This window comes from Cannabis sativa, chromosome 6 (assembly GCF_029168945.1).
Source record: "Cannabis sativa cultivar Pink pepper isolate KNU-18-1 chromosome 6, ASM2916894v1, whole genome shotgun sequence".
Taxonomy (NCBI): Eukaryota; Viridiplantae; Streptophyta; class Magnoliopsida; order Rosales; family Cannabaceae; genus Cannabis; species Cannabis sativa.
In genome coordinates this window covers 1,754,116-1,772,568 of record NC_083606.1, presented here as the reverse complement: position 1 = coordinate 1,772,568, position 18,453 = coordinate 1,754,116, and the positions used below count along the sequence as shown (strand labels likewise).

The 18,453-nt window shown below is 31.6% G+C and overlaps 3 protein-coding genes across 3 annotated transcripts; 2 read left to right on the top strand and 1 right to left on the bottom strand.

Moving 5' to 3' along the window:
* Window positions 1-1,105: 1,105 nt before the first annotated feature.
* LOC115694694 (uncharacterized) lies at window positions 1,106-4,928 on the bottom strand. Its single transcript, XM_030621777.2, has 2 exons — window positions 2,197-4,928; window positions 1,106-1,593 (listed from the first exon to the last, which is right to left on the bottom strand). Exon 1 carries the CDS (start codon window positions 4,602-4,604, stop codon window positions 2,409-2,411), a length of 2,196 nt encoding a protein of 731 aa, XP_030477637.2. The 5' UTR covers window positions 4,605-4,928; the 3' UTR covers window positions 1,106-1,593; window positions 2,197-2,408.
* Window positions 4,929-12,948: 8,020 nt separating this feature from the next.
* Window positions 12,949-13,817, top strand: LOC115724637 (vegetative cell wall protein gp1-like). Its single transcript, XM_030653969.2, has one exon. The coding sequence runs from the start codon at window positions 13,016-13,018 to the stop codon at window positions 13,658-13,660; it is 645 nt and encodes a 214-aa protein (XP_030509829.2). The 5' UTR covers window positions 12,949-13,015; the 3' UTR covers window positions 13,661-13,817.
* A 1,667-nt stretch (window positions 13,818-15,484) lies between these two features.
* On the top strand, window positions 15,485-16,518 carry LOC115695823 (protein TIC 20-v, chloroplastic). Its single transcript, XM_030622910.2, has one exon. The coding sequence runs from the start codon at window positions 15,689-15,691 to the stop codon at window positions 16,337-16,339; it is 651 nt and encodes a 216-aa protein (XP_030478770.2). The 5' UTR covers window positions 15,485-15,688; the 3' UTR covers window positions 16,340-16,518.
* The last annotated feature ends 1,935 nt before the right edge of the window (window positions 16,519-18,453 follow it).

Here is an 18,453-nt window from a genome sequence, read left to right as displayed (position 1 = left end):
AGTCCAAGATCTCGGGCCCGAGAGTCCAAGCCGTAATTGAGATTGGGGTCGAGTTTATCGTAAAGAATTTATAATTTTACATAATTTATAAGTACAAGTCAATATCAAATATAGCATTATATTAAATAATATTAATACAATACAATATATTACAGTGTACCAAACAAGCCCTTAAAGTATAAACACATATCTATCAAAACCATATACTAAATTAGAAAGAATTTATTTTACTTGATATGGAAAAGCTATATATGTTCAAATGGTATAAGTATAAAGTCTCGATGTTGATTGGGAAAGTAATAGTTAAACACATCATCATGTTGATTGGGAAATGCTAAAAGATATTACTGGTAGTATCTAACACCATTTTATGTATCAATATCACTTATTTGTATAATTAAGTATCAAGTCTCATATAACTTAATGTAATAACTTTCAAAAGTATCACTAACTAATTACAAAGTGACACGTTTAGAAAGTCTTAAGTAGCACTAGTACCCAATAGCAATACTCAATCAATTGTTAAGAAAACAAAAAAACAAAACAAAAAGATAAACATGATTAAAAGAAGCAAGTAAAACCAGATGGGGATGTTTACAAACCAGTAAAATCAACACTAACCTAAATTTCTACTAAATAACTAAAAGGGCAAACTTTCAGTAGCAAAATGAGGGAAGCTAAGCAAAGAGTATGAAATTCAAGACAAAATGAAAAACACAATCCTTCAAGTTTTGCATTAAAAATCATCAACACAAACTTCTGAAATGAGTAATCAATCAACAGATTCCAAATTACCTGTAAACTGTAAAATGTAATCTCTAATCAAACAAAAGAAAAGAGATTAAAGAATCTGTATAAACAAAACAAAAGAAGAAGAAAATATTATGAAAAAGAGATCAATTCCATAAATATTTGCAGTATGTACAAAGCCGTATAGGTTACAACCTCATATGGTACAACTATAACCCTAATACTACAAAACTACTTCAATGAATGGTTAGGGGGGGTTACACTACATCATCATCTACAAGTACAACTTCACAAAAAAATGTGCACAATGAACAACAACATCATGGTGGTATACAACAGAATCAAAACGAAGAAAGAAAAGAAAAAGTGAGAGAGGATATAATGATACAACAAATACAAATGATACAACAACTAAGCCAAACAACAAAAAAAGAAATGGTGGGGGAGGTAACAACAGCAACATCCTCAGATAAATCCTATTACATGACCATTTTTCAAGCAACAAGTTCCGAAAAATAATCTAACCATATTCGAGACTTCGGCAATTTCAAGCCATAACATCATCATCATCATCGTCATAACATTGATAAGTTTGTTTCTTCTTTTTTTTCTTTTTTTCATTTTTTTTTATCAAGTGCTAATTAGCTAAAACATAAAGGTAAAGAAAGCTAAGAAAAACTTAAAAGCAAGAGAGTCTGCTTCTAAATCCTATTAGGGTCTGGCACAACACCTTTCGTTCTCCTTTCCAATATTGAAGCTACGAGGTCCCTTTTCGTTGTAGTGGAAGGCTCTCACAGTTCCCTGTGTAACGGCTTTGGTTCTCGAATAAGGAAATCCATCAAGCTACCAATCAATAAATAAGTCAATTAAGAATTGCAGCAGTTAACCAAGATTAGCATGATTCTAAAAAAGTAAAGTATGCAATCATATAGCGAAAGAATATCAATTAAAAGTAACAATTACCAAATATAAGCATAACACCAACAAACAAAGATAAAACCCAAATTGAAATTTCATGAACTGAAACTGATGAAAAAACACCTGTCTCAAAATCAAAGTATTACTTAAAGAGTTGAATTATTAAAAGAACAAAGTTCATTAAAGTCATATCTATAAATCGTAACGACGAAAGTTAATAGTCGATGATTTTGTGAATGGAGATAAACAGTAGTAAATCGTAAATTTAATTGACATATTTAAAATAAGCAAACAGCTTGAGTGTGTGTGTGTGTGTATTGCTCGTGATTCAATAGGTACGAAATTAACAGTATCAGCATACCTAATTACAAAATACACAACTCATTCGGGATTGCTAGAAAAAAGAAAATAGAAGCAAAGCCTAGAGCATAATATTGAACAAAACAAACATACAATTAACAATTTATTACCATGCAATGCCAATAAACTCTACTCATTCAAGCAGAAAATCACTTTCTATTCAGTTACCTTTTCTCATGCAAGAACCAAACCGTGCTTCCATGTAAGAGAAGCAATCCTGAGACTGAAGAATTGTAATGAACCACCACTGAACGAACGGGCCATAAGACATCAGTTGAAAAAGAGTCCAAAATAGCATTGCAAACCCCCAAAAGTTTCTTTGCTTTCACTTTCTTCTTTTTAAAATAAGAATTATCTAGAAATAAGAAACATCAAAGCAGTTATTCGGAAGTGAGCCTCCGCCTCTTCCCATAATCAGCATCCCTTGATCTTGATCGATGATCATCCTCTTGAGATACCCGTCCTTTGTTGTGAGTCCTTGATGACCGTCCTCTTTCCCACTCATCATCATGTTCAGTTTCACGGTCTCTGTACCTATGATGGTCAGCATATCTGTCCCTATCTTCCCTATGCCTATCACGGTCCCTTTCACGTTCGCGATCACGAGAACGTTCTCGATCCCGATCACGCTCCCTTTCCCGCTCTCGACCAGCGTCTCTATCATCACGATGTCTTCTTTCAGACCAGTCATCATGACTTGTATCTTTTTCTCTAGGCACATCCCTCTCATAAGCTTGATCCCTATCCTCCCGATACCTTCTATCCGAAGACCCAGACCAGTCCCTCTCTGAACCTCTATCTTTTTCCTTCATTGGATTGGGCCAGCCTCCTCCTCTATCATGACTAACCTCACCATATTGATGGTCAGATGCAGCTTCTTCACCATAACTAGATTCCGCAGCTCTTCCCCCACCATGCTCTTCACCACCACCCCATCCACCCATGCTGGGATCAGACCACATTCCCATATTAGGCCCATCAACACCAGCTGTTGGCATCATTCCCATTCCATTCATGGGCATTCCCCTTCCGAAAAATGCAGGATTAACGTGCGGGGCAACTCCAGGCAAACCAACACCTCCAACAGGAGGGAAAGAAGACAAAATCCCAGAAAATGGCGGTGTTGGGGCACCAGGAAAGCCTCCATAACTTCCCATTCTACCCATGGGGGCACCAAAAGCTGGATCGAAACCCTGGCCCATCATTGACTGAGGGTGCAATAAAGGAGGGGTTGCACCAAGACCCTGCCCAAAGCCATTTCCACCATTTCCCATTATACCTCTACCACTCATTCCTCCACCCCTGTTTCGCATCGGACCAACAGGACCCCTATTTCCCATATTCTGAGCATTACCCCTTCCCCAATTACCTCTCCCGAAACCTCTATTATTATTATTAGTATTAGTATTATTATCTGCACCTTGATAATTCCCACCAGTTGCAATGTTATTCCCACCAGGTTTAACACCAGTATCATTAGGCCTTCTAGCCTGAGCAACATTAGTCTGAGTCATCTGTTGATTCCTGTTCACTTGAGCCTCTCCCATTCTCTTGACACTGAACGGGGACGCAAATGCAACAAGACAAGGTCGACCATTAAACAAATGCCCATTCATCCCCTCTTTGCAGGCTGTAGCAGCAGCTGGGTCATAAAACTCAACCTGACAATACCCTTTAGACTTCCCACTTGCCTTCTCATCGAAAAATTTAACCTCCTTCACTTGTCCATACTTACATAACTCAGACTCCAATTCCGAATCAGTTGTCCACCAATGCAAATCACCAACAAACAAAATAGTCCCACCACCTCCACCTCCAACCCCTACCCCAACCCCAACTCCACCAACAACATTGTTTCCTCCAACCCCATTAACATTAACACCCACACCAGGTTGCCTCATCATACCATCACCCACCATATTCCCAACATTTCCAACAACACCAACATGAGGTGGCGGAACTTGTTGTGGCGGCGGTGGTTGCTGTTGTTGCAGCTGCTGAGGTTGTTGTTGCTGTTGCGGCTGCTGACCAATAACATGAACCCCAACACTAGTATTCCCACTCTGTTCTTCAAAATCATTCATCTTACTCGACCCCTGACCTAATTCAACCCTCATCCCACTTCCACCACCCACCGATGGCCCCGATCCAACATTAACCTTCAAACCCATCTCACCCCCTCTAAATCCAAGATTTTGATTATTACTATTACTATAACCCTCTCCTCCAACTCTCCCAGCAGCAACCCTAGCTCCAACATCTCCACCACCAGTACCCTCACCACTACCACCACCAACACCCGGAATCGAAACAGCAGCCTCTTGAGCCACTAAAGGAACTTGTTGCTGTTGTTGTTGTTGCTCAATCTTCTTTTCCTCCACAACCTCATTCCCAAAACCCGAATCCTCATTCTTCCTCATAGACTGTAAAAAACCCTCACCAACATTTACATCATTGTAAAGGTCCTCATAATCATCGTCTTCCTCTTCCTCGCCCAAGAAACCCTCATCAGCCACAGCTGAGATCGCTTCGTTACGATGGAACTGATCCATCTGTTCCCCTCCATCTTCATCCATTCTCAAATTTATAATCTTTCTTTCTCCCTCAGCTAAAATATTATCTAATCTCTACCCCTATATGTTTATATATAAATATAAATATATATATATATATAGGTCTAGAAGTGAAAGTGCTTATTCGAAATCAAAATCGAACCATTGCATATCGAAAGAATCGAAACCTAAAACAATTCCAGAAGAATAATAATATTAGATTGAAGATCTTACCAGAAAGATTAGAGTCTTCTGAGTTCGAGTTCGAGTTTGAGAGCGAGAAAGATAGAGAGAGAGAACACGAAACCCTAATACTGAAAAAAGTTATGAAAGAGAGAGAAAGAAAGGGAATGAAATTTCTGGGTTTATTTATTTAAATAATAATAATAAAAAAAAATAATTGAGTTCGCTAGAAATTACTAACGTGCGCCAGTGTGCGTCATGTACGTGTACTGTAATTTTGGTTTTTTTCTTTTACTTCAACTAAACAAGGATGAACTCACTAAAGAATATTTTTAATTAAAGATAATAATTAAAGTTTTAAGTTTGTAAATATTATAAATTTAATGTTTATTTTTAGCGGTATAAGTATTTAATATTTGTAAAATTGTAATTTATTAAATTTGGATAAAAATATATGGTATCAGTTACTTCTAAATGTTCTTTTAATAAATTCAAAACTGACGAAACTAGAAGAAAATTACAGTTTTAAAAATATTGGGTAATTATGCCGTTAAAAATAAATATTAAATTTATGCGGCTTACAAACATATTTGAAAAAAATGATAAATATAGTTTGTTTTATAAAAATAATTATTTTAATTTTTTAAACAAAGGAGTTGCAATAATTTTTTTTATTTTTGAAAAAAAAACTAAAATATAGTAGATAATTATAAGGGGTTTTTTCATTTTTTATATTTTGAAATAGTTTTTTTCTACATTTATATATATAAAAAAACACAGAGCGAGGCCTTAAATCGCAATTCAAATTCACATCGTAACTTAAGCAACAACTAGTGGAGCAACCCAAACTCTAAAAATAAAAAAAATAATAATAAAAATAGCATATAAAATAATTCTCCTAATTATAAAAATAAATAAATAAATAAATACGGCCCTTTATTATAGAAATGAGGTGAGAGAAATTAAGTAAATACTAAAGTGCAAAAGAAATGTTCGATTTATTTTTGTTTTTAAAATTTCACCATGTTTTTTTATTATTTTTTTTAATAAAAATAAAAAATATATAAATAAGGCACTCGTTAAAATTTATTTTAACAAAAAAAAAGTAGCCAACTTCATTGAGAATGTCATTTATTAACAAATATGATTAATTAGTGAAATTTTACTCTCATTATAAATGTAGTTAATTTAATGGAAGAAGCTCATATAAAATTATAAGCGATTTTATTTGTGCTTAATAAAACTCAAGAAAGCATAACTAAGTTTAGAAAATAAAAATCTACAATCATTTAGTACAACACTCGTAAAACTTTCATTAATAACAATATAGAAAATAATAAATATAAAATTTTGAGTTTCTATTAAGGAATTCATTTAATAAAAATATTTGCATCCTATTAGTTAGTGTAACTATCAAAATAACTTTTTTTAAGTACACATCTAATCACTTAAGATTGAAAATGAATGTAAGTGTAAGTATGTCGAGTGATAGAATCAATTTATTATTTTACTTAAAAGATATACTTTTATGATTCACATTAGATGTTCTAAAATGAATATTTTTTAAAATATTTAAATAATGAAACTAAAAATACTATGTAAACTTTTCTCTATTTTAAAGTTTCTTTAAAATTTACTATGCGTGTTCTATAGTTATACAATATTATTCATTGCTCTAAACATGTTTTATTAATGAAATTTTTACACCACATACTGAAATTTTCAACTTGTTTACTTTTTTATTATGGGATATAATTTTTTCAAAAATACTGTATTTTTTTTCAAAAATAATGTGTAAATTTAATACTGTGTACAGTGTTAAGTTTTCATGGTTGTTTTTTAGTTGTTCCACTGTTGTTTTAATTAATTTATTTTGTTGTTTTATAAAAATATAGTATTTTTGTAAAAAATTCAGCATAACAGTAAAATTGTAAACTTTTGCTTAAAATCTAATATTTTTGTAAAAACCCCTTTATTAATTGTTTGGAGTTTTAACTTTACTTTTTATATGAGGATAGATGTAAATATTAATATTATATGTCTGAAATGAGTAAAATATATTAAAATTTGAAAAAAAAAAGTAGAATTTTTGTGATGTACAATGTAATGTAAAAAATTGAAGTAAAATAGAAAAAATGAGATTTTAGTGATGCATTTTAAAAGATAGAGTAGAGAAACCGATAAAAGTGCTCTTAGTTAAATCATGTATTATTTAACTATTATTGCAACATTTATACAAGTGTGTTAAGATGCTTACCGTAGGTCCAAAAAAAAATTATTTAGAAAATACATGTATTTTTTAAATAATTTTTTAAAATGCTACATTTTTTAATTCAAAAATGACCTAATAATATTGTTGCTACTTAAGGCCCAATATATCTTAAAGTCTATCTCCCCCATTAATTTCTTTACTCTATCTTTCAAAGTACACCATTAAAACCTTCCCATTATTTTTATTATACAACTAATTTTTACATTACACTCTACATAAGTTTCTTTAAAATAAATTATCAAAACTTAATTTCTTTTTAAAATATAATATAATATATTCATTTTAAATATATATATATATCAATATTTACACACATATTCAACGAAACCTCAAAAAACTAATATATTTTAAAAAAAAAAATAATATTATTGCATAACAATACAATATTAATAGTAAATTTTAAAGCCCCGATTATGTAGGATCGGGTGTCAAGGGTTTTCACGTCATCCAATACCAAGCTTTCGAGGTGCCTCTTAGAGTACCCTCTCTGGATGTATCCGAGCATTCCTCCAGAAGGTTCCAATTACTTCGTCTTAGGAATGTATGATTCCTCGATCCAAATCAACTTTGTCTCGGAGGTGTGTCCTTTGGGCATCGGATGGGATTGGACTCCTCCTGAGTCAGATTATCCTTTCAATAGGACTTTTTGGTTTGTGTCAAACCATTACAGGCTTATCTTAAGTTGGAAGTGTCACACTTCACCCTTGAATTAACATTGCTTATAAGCACACATTATATCTTAAACCATTCATGGTTTAGTAATAAAAACTCAACTATTTTTGTACTATTCTTCCTAGTACTTCTAATGTTATAACCAACCTACTTTTAATAATATATATTGACTGAATTTTTAGCTAGCCAATACAAAGTCGTAATAAATGAGATTTAAACAAAAAAAAATGAACAATAAATGTAAGTAATGACATCGAAATTTAAAGAGGTTCGACCATAGATGTCGGTAATAGCATACTCCCCTTGTGTGTTTATTAATCAGAGTTGTAAAATTAAAAACAAACTCTTGAATGCGAAAAATAACAATTGCAGAGTTCTTTTTTCTCTAAGTACTCCAATTTTTGGATCCCTTTCCCAGGTCATGGCTGACTCCTTATATAGAGAAAAAAGTCGGTGATTCTTGCTTCAGGAGACGCGACCAATGCGGGGCTATCTCAACTATCTTCTTGGTTTTTCGAAGGTGGTTGAAATATGATTTTCATGGTAATATCCCGCTATTTTTGTGGATAATTCGTAACCACCTTTGAGCTTCTTGTAGGGTTTGAATATTTGAACTAGTCACTGGCGATGAGGGTCTCCCTCGGAGTGTGGTATGACCGTTAATTTCCTCTCGGGATAGAAGCTAATACTTAGGGGTGAAACCCCCAAGACCCCACGTGAAGGGAATGTTAGTTGCCATCTCGGGGTGATACCCCCGAGACCCCTTCCAATTGACCTTCGATGTTGTGGGTAGCCTTGTTGTCATAAGGGTGTACTCATCAATCTTTGAGGATGTCATTACATTTAAGGTAGGGGTAGTGGCATCTACCCCTAGACTAAGCTGTGCGGTGATCGTTTATCCCATCTGTGAGGGTGTTAGTTCACCGTCCTCCTAGAAGCAACCACCTTGCTCAAATTAGGAAGAAAGGTGACCGTCAGACTTTTTTTCAACAATCATGACAGCCGATTACGACTAAAGGTCCACACTAACGGTCATGACTTTACATATTCTTTATCAATTCAGTCTTGGTATCTTCGTGTCACGTGTCGTTATTCTTGTCACACCATCGTCGTTAAAAATTTAGATAGACATTTGCCCCTCGAGTTTTTAGCAGTATGACTATACGGTAGAAACTTTCTTGTGTAGTTTGCACTTCACTTTGGTTGTTGACAACTTGGTGGTACAGTGCCGAGAATGACATGCTTATACTAGAATTACACTTCAAAATCTAAAAAAATATTTTTTCCAATCATTGCACTTTTCATATTTCAACCACTTGAGGCTAGCTCAAGTGATCATAGGAGGGTGCGTATGTATTAGAGATCTTGGGTTCGAGTCCCAAGTTATACATTATAATATATAAATGCTTAAATCAAAAAATATTTTTCGTATTTTACAACATATCCTAATCATAATGTTCCCTTTAATTACAAGCAAGAAAATAAATTATATGATGAAAGAGGATCATTTGTGGCGTTTTTGAAGCTTATATCAACTCTTGGAAGCTTTGTAGATTGCACATTCACTTTGAGTAAACTTTTTATACTCTTCTTTACAATTTCTTAATTAGTTGAGAATTGAGATTCTATGAAATTTTTGAATTAACTTTAACAATTGAGTATAGCTAAAAAATTACTTTGTATTGCCTTTAGAGGTATTTGTGTAATTTTATTCAATAGAGTAAAGTCTTTTTGCTGCTCTTGGTACTGCATGGCTGTTATTGTAAATGATCATTACACTCTCTACACTCATTTTATTACTTTTTTTTACCTCATCTCATCGCTCGTCTTGTTTTCCTTCTGTTTCATACAAATATTACTTTATTTCTGTTTCACTCTACTTGTGTTTCTTGCAAATATTACCCTACTTTCATCTCATACAAAGTTAGTAAGGTACTCCTCTCTTTCACCCCTAAATTATAAGTATTATAATCCATTCAAGATTAGAGAATAACCTACTAAACTTGCAACCAAGCCATTATTAATTTATTATATGGGTAGACAAGTTTGGTTAATATTAAAAAAATTGGTGTTATTATAACTTGTACTAAAGTTATAACATTATATTGTAGATACATTGTGGGAGCAATAGTGGTGATATATAAGGCATTATATACTCTTACCTCACTTTTGTTACTATAAAGGATATTTTATATATTAATAATTAGAAAGATTTTTTATATAACAATTTACATTATAATTCTAGTAAGTATCTTGTTTACCTTACAATTATTGCAAGTCATATGAAATCTATCATTGGAAATCTAAAAATAATAAAAAGTCCTAATTAAGTGCAACCAACAAAGCAATAACTTTACAAATTATCAACAAATTATGGCAAAAAAATTAATGATATATACTGAATAAGGTTTAATTTTCTTTTTCTTATTTTTTTTTAAAATAATAATAATAAAACTTTATCAATCAACAGAATCAGCTATTACAATAGAAAGAAGTTCATCAGGAGCATCATCCTCACTAAACACACGAGCTGGATAGAAACTAGAGACACAAGCAACACAATGAACGACTTTGTTTACAGATTGCTTAACAAAATAAATCTAATTTTAAAAAATAAATTTAAACAAACTTTAACTCAGCTAATAAAAGCTTGTAATCTTTCACCAAAAGACCAAAAGGGGATGACATATGAATCTAATTTTGTAATGCCTGGACCGTTACGAAACTATCCATCTCATGTTGAGCATCAACCCAACCTTTCCTTTTAAAGCCTCCTTAATATCAAAAATTTCAATTAGGACAACATCCATAGGTTTACCAAAAGAGAAAATAAGAAAACACTATTTCAGTTTCACCAATTTATCTATAGTAACTAGCATTAAATTAAAATTGTTTATAAATACTCAATTTATCTGTATCAATGTTTCCATTTATTAAAGGAATAAATAAACAAGTTTTAAAATAAGGTAATTTGAGGCTAAGTTATTTATACTTTTAAGGGTAAAATCTCCAAAACTTTGGTTATGTTATGATTTTTAGTATTCCTTTACTCAACTCTTGTTAAATGACAATGTAGATATCCATGTGTAATTCAAATATAAATTTTGTACCACAATACTCAAATAAACTTTGTATATAAAAATTAAATATGCAAAAACCCTAATCCACTATTAAAAACCTATCATTTAATCACACAACTTCCATTCAATGAACTAGAAATTACACCCTTACTCTTACCACAAACAACTTCCATTCAATGAACTAGTTATATAAATAAAGAGTTTTTTGCGGTTAAATTATTCCAATTATCATTTCACTTGCACTTAACTTTCTAAGCTTAAATTTTAGTAATAAAACTTTCTAAAAATACTGAACTGTTAACAAATTTAATGTGTTATTTATTTTCACAGTTGATTGCCAACATAAACTGCTTATGTTTACAATTCTATACATGTGATACTTTTACATTGGTACATCTAATATAATTATTTAAAAATTACAAAAACTTATTTCAAAAATATGTTTTGTTTTTAAATACTTTATAATTTTTTTATAATTTTATTTAGTTTTAAAATGAATTTTGAAATAATAATATTAGGTGTATAAGTATAAACATGTCATGATACAAGAGTGCATACATAAGTAGTTCATGGTGGTAGTTAATCATGTGACACTTTAAATTTGCTAACAATTTAGTAATCTGAAAGGTTTTAGAGATAAATTTGAGCTTGAAAAGTTAAATACAAGTGAAATGATAGTTAAGAGAATTTAACCGCTAAAAATTCATAAATAAATGATTGTTAATAGTGTTAGAGCTATTTTATTTAAAATAAAATTATAACTCAATAAAGTGAATTTTACAAATACTAAATAAATTGATTAAATCAATGTTACAATTTTATAACAAAAGTTTTTTTTTTATTTTTGAAAGAATCTAATCTATAACAAAAATTACAAATAACTCATGGAAATATAGTAAAAGAAGAATATATTACTACACAAAATAACAAAATAAGATGAAAAACAACAAATCACAATCTTAAATTTTACCCTTATGTCTAAAAGTTTATTATTTCATTTCTATACATCAAATCTTTGATACTTTAAATAAAAATATTTTTAAAAATTATCAAGTCTTTCATATTTTTTAGTACTCTAGTTAATAAAAGAGTTGTCTTCCAAACGAGCATAAGACACTTATTTAGAGTATTTAGCTATCACTTTCAAAATTCAAATACAACACATATAATAGTAAAAGTTACCAACTTTTAAAATGGTATTAAAAGATTAAAGGGAGGGATTTAGGCTCACCTGTTATGTTTTTAGCAAGTTACAATTTGGAACTCGAATAAAAGAAATTCTAAATATTTGTAACCTTCTATACACACGAATGCTGATTTTAATCTTAATCTTCAAGATATAGGTATCATGATATTTACACTTAATTAGTAATATTAAGGTTAATTTAGATTTTTGTCCTTAAACTTTGACATGTACCAAATCATGTCTCTTGAATTTTTCTAGTCGGTAAGAATTTCCTTGGAACTGTTAAGATTATTGGATTTAAAGACTTTTGTTCAATTTTACTTAAGAAAATCTTACGTGAATGAAAATTTAGGAAGCACAATTCGGTATATGTTAAAATTTAGGGGGCGTGATTTTATAAATATCAAAGTTCGAGGTGTACGATTAGTACATAGACAATCACCATATTAGGAAAATTAAATAAAATTAGATAAAAGTCTTTAAATCCAACAATCTCAATAGTTTAGGAAAAAATTTTAACGATCTAAAAAGTTCAGGGATATAATTTAGTACAAACTACAAAGTTTAAGGATAAAAATTTTAATTAGCTTAAATATTAATATAACAAATGGTATTATTATATATAATTATGGTTCAAAAATCAATGGTTCAAAAACCAAATAACCTTATAGAAAGACCAAAATTATTAACTTTTACCATTTACAACTCTAAAAAGAGTGAATTATTCTTATTAAATTCAATATAATTAATGATTAACATTATTAATTTACAACATTAAAACCAAGACAAAGAGAATCTAACACTACCTATTACCTAACTACACGACAAACATACCGGTCAAACCAGTCACCACGTGACAAAAGTAACGACTCATTCACCTACTATAGCCGGTCAAATTGTAATCTCTTAACGGTCATATTTTTTCACAAAAGGTACCAATGTTTCCTCTTTTCATATATAAATCTCTTGAAAACTCAATCTTTAAGTAAAAAAACACTATAATTCCATACTCAAATTCTTAAGAAAAATCAAATTAGCAATCATGCATTGGGTGGTTGTACTTTCCTTATTACTACTCTCCTCCGCCATGGTACAATCCTACAACGCACCCGCTCCTTCTCCAACAACAAAGCCGCCACCGCCACCGCCTTCTTCGCCGTTATCACCGCAATCTTCTCCCGCTCATTCCCCAACACCATTTCCATCATCACCACCACCATCAAAATCTCCGGCTCATTCTCCGACGAAATCTCCTACTCCGGTGACTTCTCCGGCGAAATCTCCGATCAATGCTCCTTCCGTGGCGCCAAAAGCTTCGCCTTTGGTTAGCCCGATTGTATCTCCGGCAAGTCCATCTCCGGTGACTGCGGCGGCTCCTCCGCCAGTGGCTTCTTCGCCGTCTTTGGCTCCGGTTAGTTCGCCGGAGTTGAGCCCGGTCGGTGCTGCTCCGGCGGCGGAAGGGCCGGTGATTGCGGCTACGCCGGAAACATCGGCTTCGATTCCTTCGAGTTCGGCGGATTCTCCTTCGATGTTTCCGTCTAGTGGTAGCCCTCCGATTCCGACGCCGGAGAGTCTTTCGCCGGAAACTGCTCAAGGTCCGGCTGGTGATGGGTCGGGTTCGAACTCTGTGCATGGAGTTCATGTCGTTTTGAGCGGGCTTGGTATTTGGGCCGCTTTGGCACTGTAAGCCCAATACGATTAGTGGGCCTTGTTTTAGATTATTATCAATTTTTAGTGTTTTATTTAGAAAAATATTTAGGTTATTATTTTTCATATGAGTTTGCACTTGTTGTACGGTTTGTAACAATTTTGTTGGAAGGGAAAAGACTCATTTATTTCTATTATCTAATATTCTTTTTATTTATTTATTTTTGGCCTTGTTAGAGTAGAAAAACTAAAAATAAAATAATTTTGGAATTTTTTATTTATATTTTCTCCTAACTTGTTATTAAATTTTGATACCAGAACTAAGAAGTAGAGGTTACAATGCTTTCTTTCTACCATGTGTGGAGAGTTTGAGACCAATGGAATACATTACTAGAATACTTCTATAAGTAAAATTTGTTTTTGTGAAAATATTTATGTTATATTAAATATACTTCTTCCTTTTTAAAATATTATAATTTAAATTTAAACTCTAAGTATTTCTTTTATCTCTTATTTTTTTTTTAAAAAATAAAGCGCTTTATAAATAAATATAAAAATTAGATCTTATAGTCATTACAAAAGATAGAATCTATTATAGAAGATAGTTCTATCGTACCGATAATATTATTGGCAAAAGCACACTTATTCATATTATGAGCTGTGAAATTACAAGTTCTAAAAATAAAAGTAGAGAGATGTTTACAAGGACACACATAGTTATCAATCCCCTAACATTTGTTACCCTTTAGAGTCTTGATAACTGTTTCATAATCATTCTCCACCAACACAAAAGGATGATGTTGCGAAACGACAATCTCTATGGCTAGCAGACAAGCTGCAACTTCTCCAATGAGAGAATCAAAGAAGTTAAGCATACTTGTAGCCACCCACAAAAGCATATTCTTATGATCTCTCTCTATGGCCACATTGCACATGGTATTGCATCCAACTTTGATATCAGAGCTGATTTTGACCTAATCAACTGGTGGCGACAACCAAGTAGGAGACTTAATAATCTTCGAGGCAGTAAGTAAATAGGATCCATAATTTGTATAACAAATATAAATAGAGTCAATAGAATATTTAATATTACCCAGAACGTTTTTGTGTACTTTGTCATTGTGCGCTCTCCAAATTGTATCCACCACAATTGAAGCATAGAGGAACAATTTTTTAATATCCACCATTTTATATTTCAGATTCTATAAAATATTAATCCAGTCCCAAATACGAGCTCCTGAATTCAACACTGGCATAATCCCCTAAGGGGAAGATCGCCAAAGATGATAGGCAAAATTGCAATAGAGAAAGAAATATTCCATCGTCTCCTCTTTCTCCCTACAAAGGGGGCAAGAGACATCCTCAATATACATTCTCTTCGCGAGAGAGGCACGGGTAGGCAAATCATTAGAGAGAATGTTCTACCAGAGGACTTTGTGACGTTCCAAAATTTTAGAATTCTATAACTTGTTCTAAAGTATCGGGGCAACATTACATTTTAAATTTACACTTATTGCGCATATTTAAAAAAATATTTTTCTATGAATTATCAATTTTTTACCCAATTGTCATATCTAAAATATATATTTATATTATTATTATTATTTTTTAAAAAATAAAATAAAGAAATATCTTTTTATGCTCATGTTTCTTTTATGTGGAGAAATATTATACAATTTTCTTTTAGTGTTTATGTTTAAGAAAAAAAATAATATTGTCAATGTACAAATTGTTTGTTCCGAAGGAAAAAAAAAAGATTGAAACTAATCTTAGAAAAATAAATAAAAATGAAAATCAATGTATTTACTACATAGCAATACCACTCACCTCACGACCGGTCTACAAAAGTACTTGTCATCAAAAACAAAAAAAAACAAACAAAAATAATAATAAAAAAAATTGATAAAGATATTTGTTTTGGGCCATCACCAGAAAAATCTCACCCTTACACATTTACATCTCTCTATTCTTCTTCTTCTTCAGCTCATAGTAGCTTAAAGCTTTGATCTTTTCCCAGCACATTGGAAAATCAAAGCTAAAGCTAAAACCTTTCATTTCATTACAATCCATGGCTACTTCCAACCTTATCTCACCTTTATCAAAAATAAACCCTTTAAACCTTTCAACCAAACCTCATAACTCTTCAACCTTCTTCTTCACCCAAAAGACTCCACCTTTACTCACTCTAACCAAAATTAACCACAAATCAACAAACCCCAGAAGAGTTTTCACCATTCAATGTAAGGAAAGCAACTCAGTTGATGCACCAGATAGACTCATCTCAGCAATTTGTTACTTTTACCCTTTCTTTGATGGTGTACAATATGGGAAATATGTTATAACCCAATTCAGTCCTATTCAGACACTCCTTCAGCCATTGATACCAGCTATAAAGGTTTTTAAGAGCTTTCCTTTTAATGGGTTTTTAGTGTTTTTAACACTCTATTTTGTTGTGGTAAGGAATAGGAATTTCAGTAGGTATGTGAGGTTTAACACTATGCAAGCTATTGTTCTTGATGTGCTGTTGATATTTCCTGATCTTTTGGAGAGAAGCTTTAATCCAAAAGATGGTGTTGGGTTGGATTTGTTGATGAGCTTGGATAGTACTGTTTTTCTCTTCCTTTTGGTGTGTTTGGTTTATGGATCTTCTTCTTGCATTTTGGGACAGTTGCCTAGGTTGCCAATTGTTGCTGAAGCTGCTGAAAGGCAAGTTCTTTAAACTTCTTCTTTTATAGCTTTTTGTTGTTAGAGACAATTGTAATATGTTTTGGATGGAAAATTTGAACTTGTGCTTAGTTTGTTAAAGGGAGAAACTTTTGTAACAGATGATGATTGATTTTGTATTATTTGGTTCTAAACTGATTAAATGATATAGAAAAGAAAGTGGAAATTTACTTAGGATTCGTTTAGTACGGCGTATAAATTATGTTTTATATTATATGTTTATATAATATTATATTAAATTTCAATTTATATCAAAATATTATATATTTATACACTCATAATTGTACATGAAAATATAACATCAAATACAATTTAATATAGTAATATACAATAAGATGTAATACAGCGTACCAAACAAATTTTTATTGTATTGTATTTCTAAGAACACCAACTAAACTCAAACACGAACTAAGAAGAGAATTTAACAAAACACAATTCAAGAGAACCAAAAAACAAACAAAGACACCATAGATGGAACTACACCACAATATCTCTTTAGCTAGCTAACTCACAGTGTTTTCTGTCAAAATTTCTAAAAGAATGAATTACAATGTAGAGTGTTTCTATATTGGTTATAGACAATCATTAATATTAATCACTTCTAACATGTTTGCTTCAAGAAAATTTGAGATTAGAATATAACTCAAAGTGTCAGTTATGTAATCTCTAACAAGAGATTATAGATTTGAGCATCTTTAGACTTTTGTGATTACAATTGTAATGTGTTTAGTTTGACAGAGAGAAACTTTTGAAGCAGATGATTGGTTTGTTTGTGTTATTGATTCTAAACTGAATAAGTGAAAAAAAAAAAGAAAAGAAAGAAAGTATAGATGATTTGATTGTATGTGGGTGTATCTGTAATTTGAGATTAGAATATGTTTGAGTACTTACATAGTAAGCTCAAGCTGTCAAATATGTGATTTGTTCTAATAAAATTAGAGATTTGAGTTTGAGCATATTTAGATATTTACAGAATATGATATTAAGTTCTTTGAACTTGTGTGATTTTCATTATTATTATAGCTTTTGTAGAGACAATTGTAATGTGTTATGGATTGGATTGGAAGTTTGAACTTGCTTAGGTTGAAAGAGAGGAACTTTTGTAGCAAATGATTGATTTGTTGTGTTATTGCTTCTAAACTGATTAAATGATATAGTATGCTCCAACCGTCCGATATGTGATTTGCTATGATAAAGTTTGAGTTTTGAGCATCTTTAGAATATGTTTGAGTACTTACATAGTAAGCTTGAAAATGATGGAATGGAAGTTTGGATAGAATTTATGATGTTTGAACTTGTTTAGATGATTGATTTGTGTTCTTGGTTCTAAATCGATATGTGATTTACTCTGATAAAGTTTGAGTTTTGTGCATCCCTAGATACATAGCAATTGATGTAAGTTCTTTACAACTTTGATGATTTTCTTTTTCATAATAGCGATCGGTTATTGGTTTGCTATCGAAAACTTTGATAGTTAGGTATTTTCTTCTGTGTTCTTACATAGCAATTGGTATTTCTTTGTTATGATCAAAAGAAGTAGCTCAAATGGTTGATTATGTGAGTTACATAGCAATTTATTTAGTGTTGAAAATGTGTCTATAGAGAATCCTTACACAATTTCAATTTGAGCATTTCTTGATACTTGCATAAACAAGTGTGGTGGTAATTTGGATGATGTGTTGTATATGGTTTTTTCTCTTCTTCCCTTTTTTGCAATGTTGATATGAGAATTGATTATTATTCAAGAATTTTCTTGGTTCTTCATGAGTATATGAATATGTGTGTGCATAGTTCTTCATGAGCTCATCCAATTTTCTCTATCAAACAATATCTTTTCTTTAAGTTTTAATTGGTTTTAGGTATCAAAAGAATGGTAAAAGTATTAAGAAAAATGTTCCCACTTTTCATTTAGATAATTGTTGGCATTTGTGTGTCCACCACCACAAGATGTCATACGACTGTAATTTAATATCAAGTCTTACATATTTTAATTTAATAACTAACATATAAAATTGTTAACTACTTATTAGGCCATCTCCTCATAGTGCACTAGTGTCTAACATCAATACTCTTTCATTCATTTACCTAAGTATGAGATATGATCAAAAC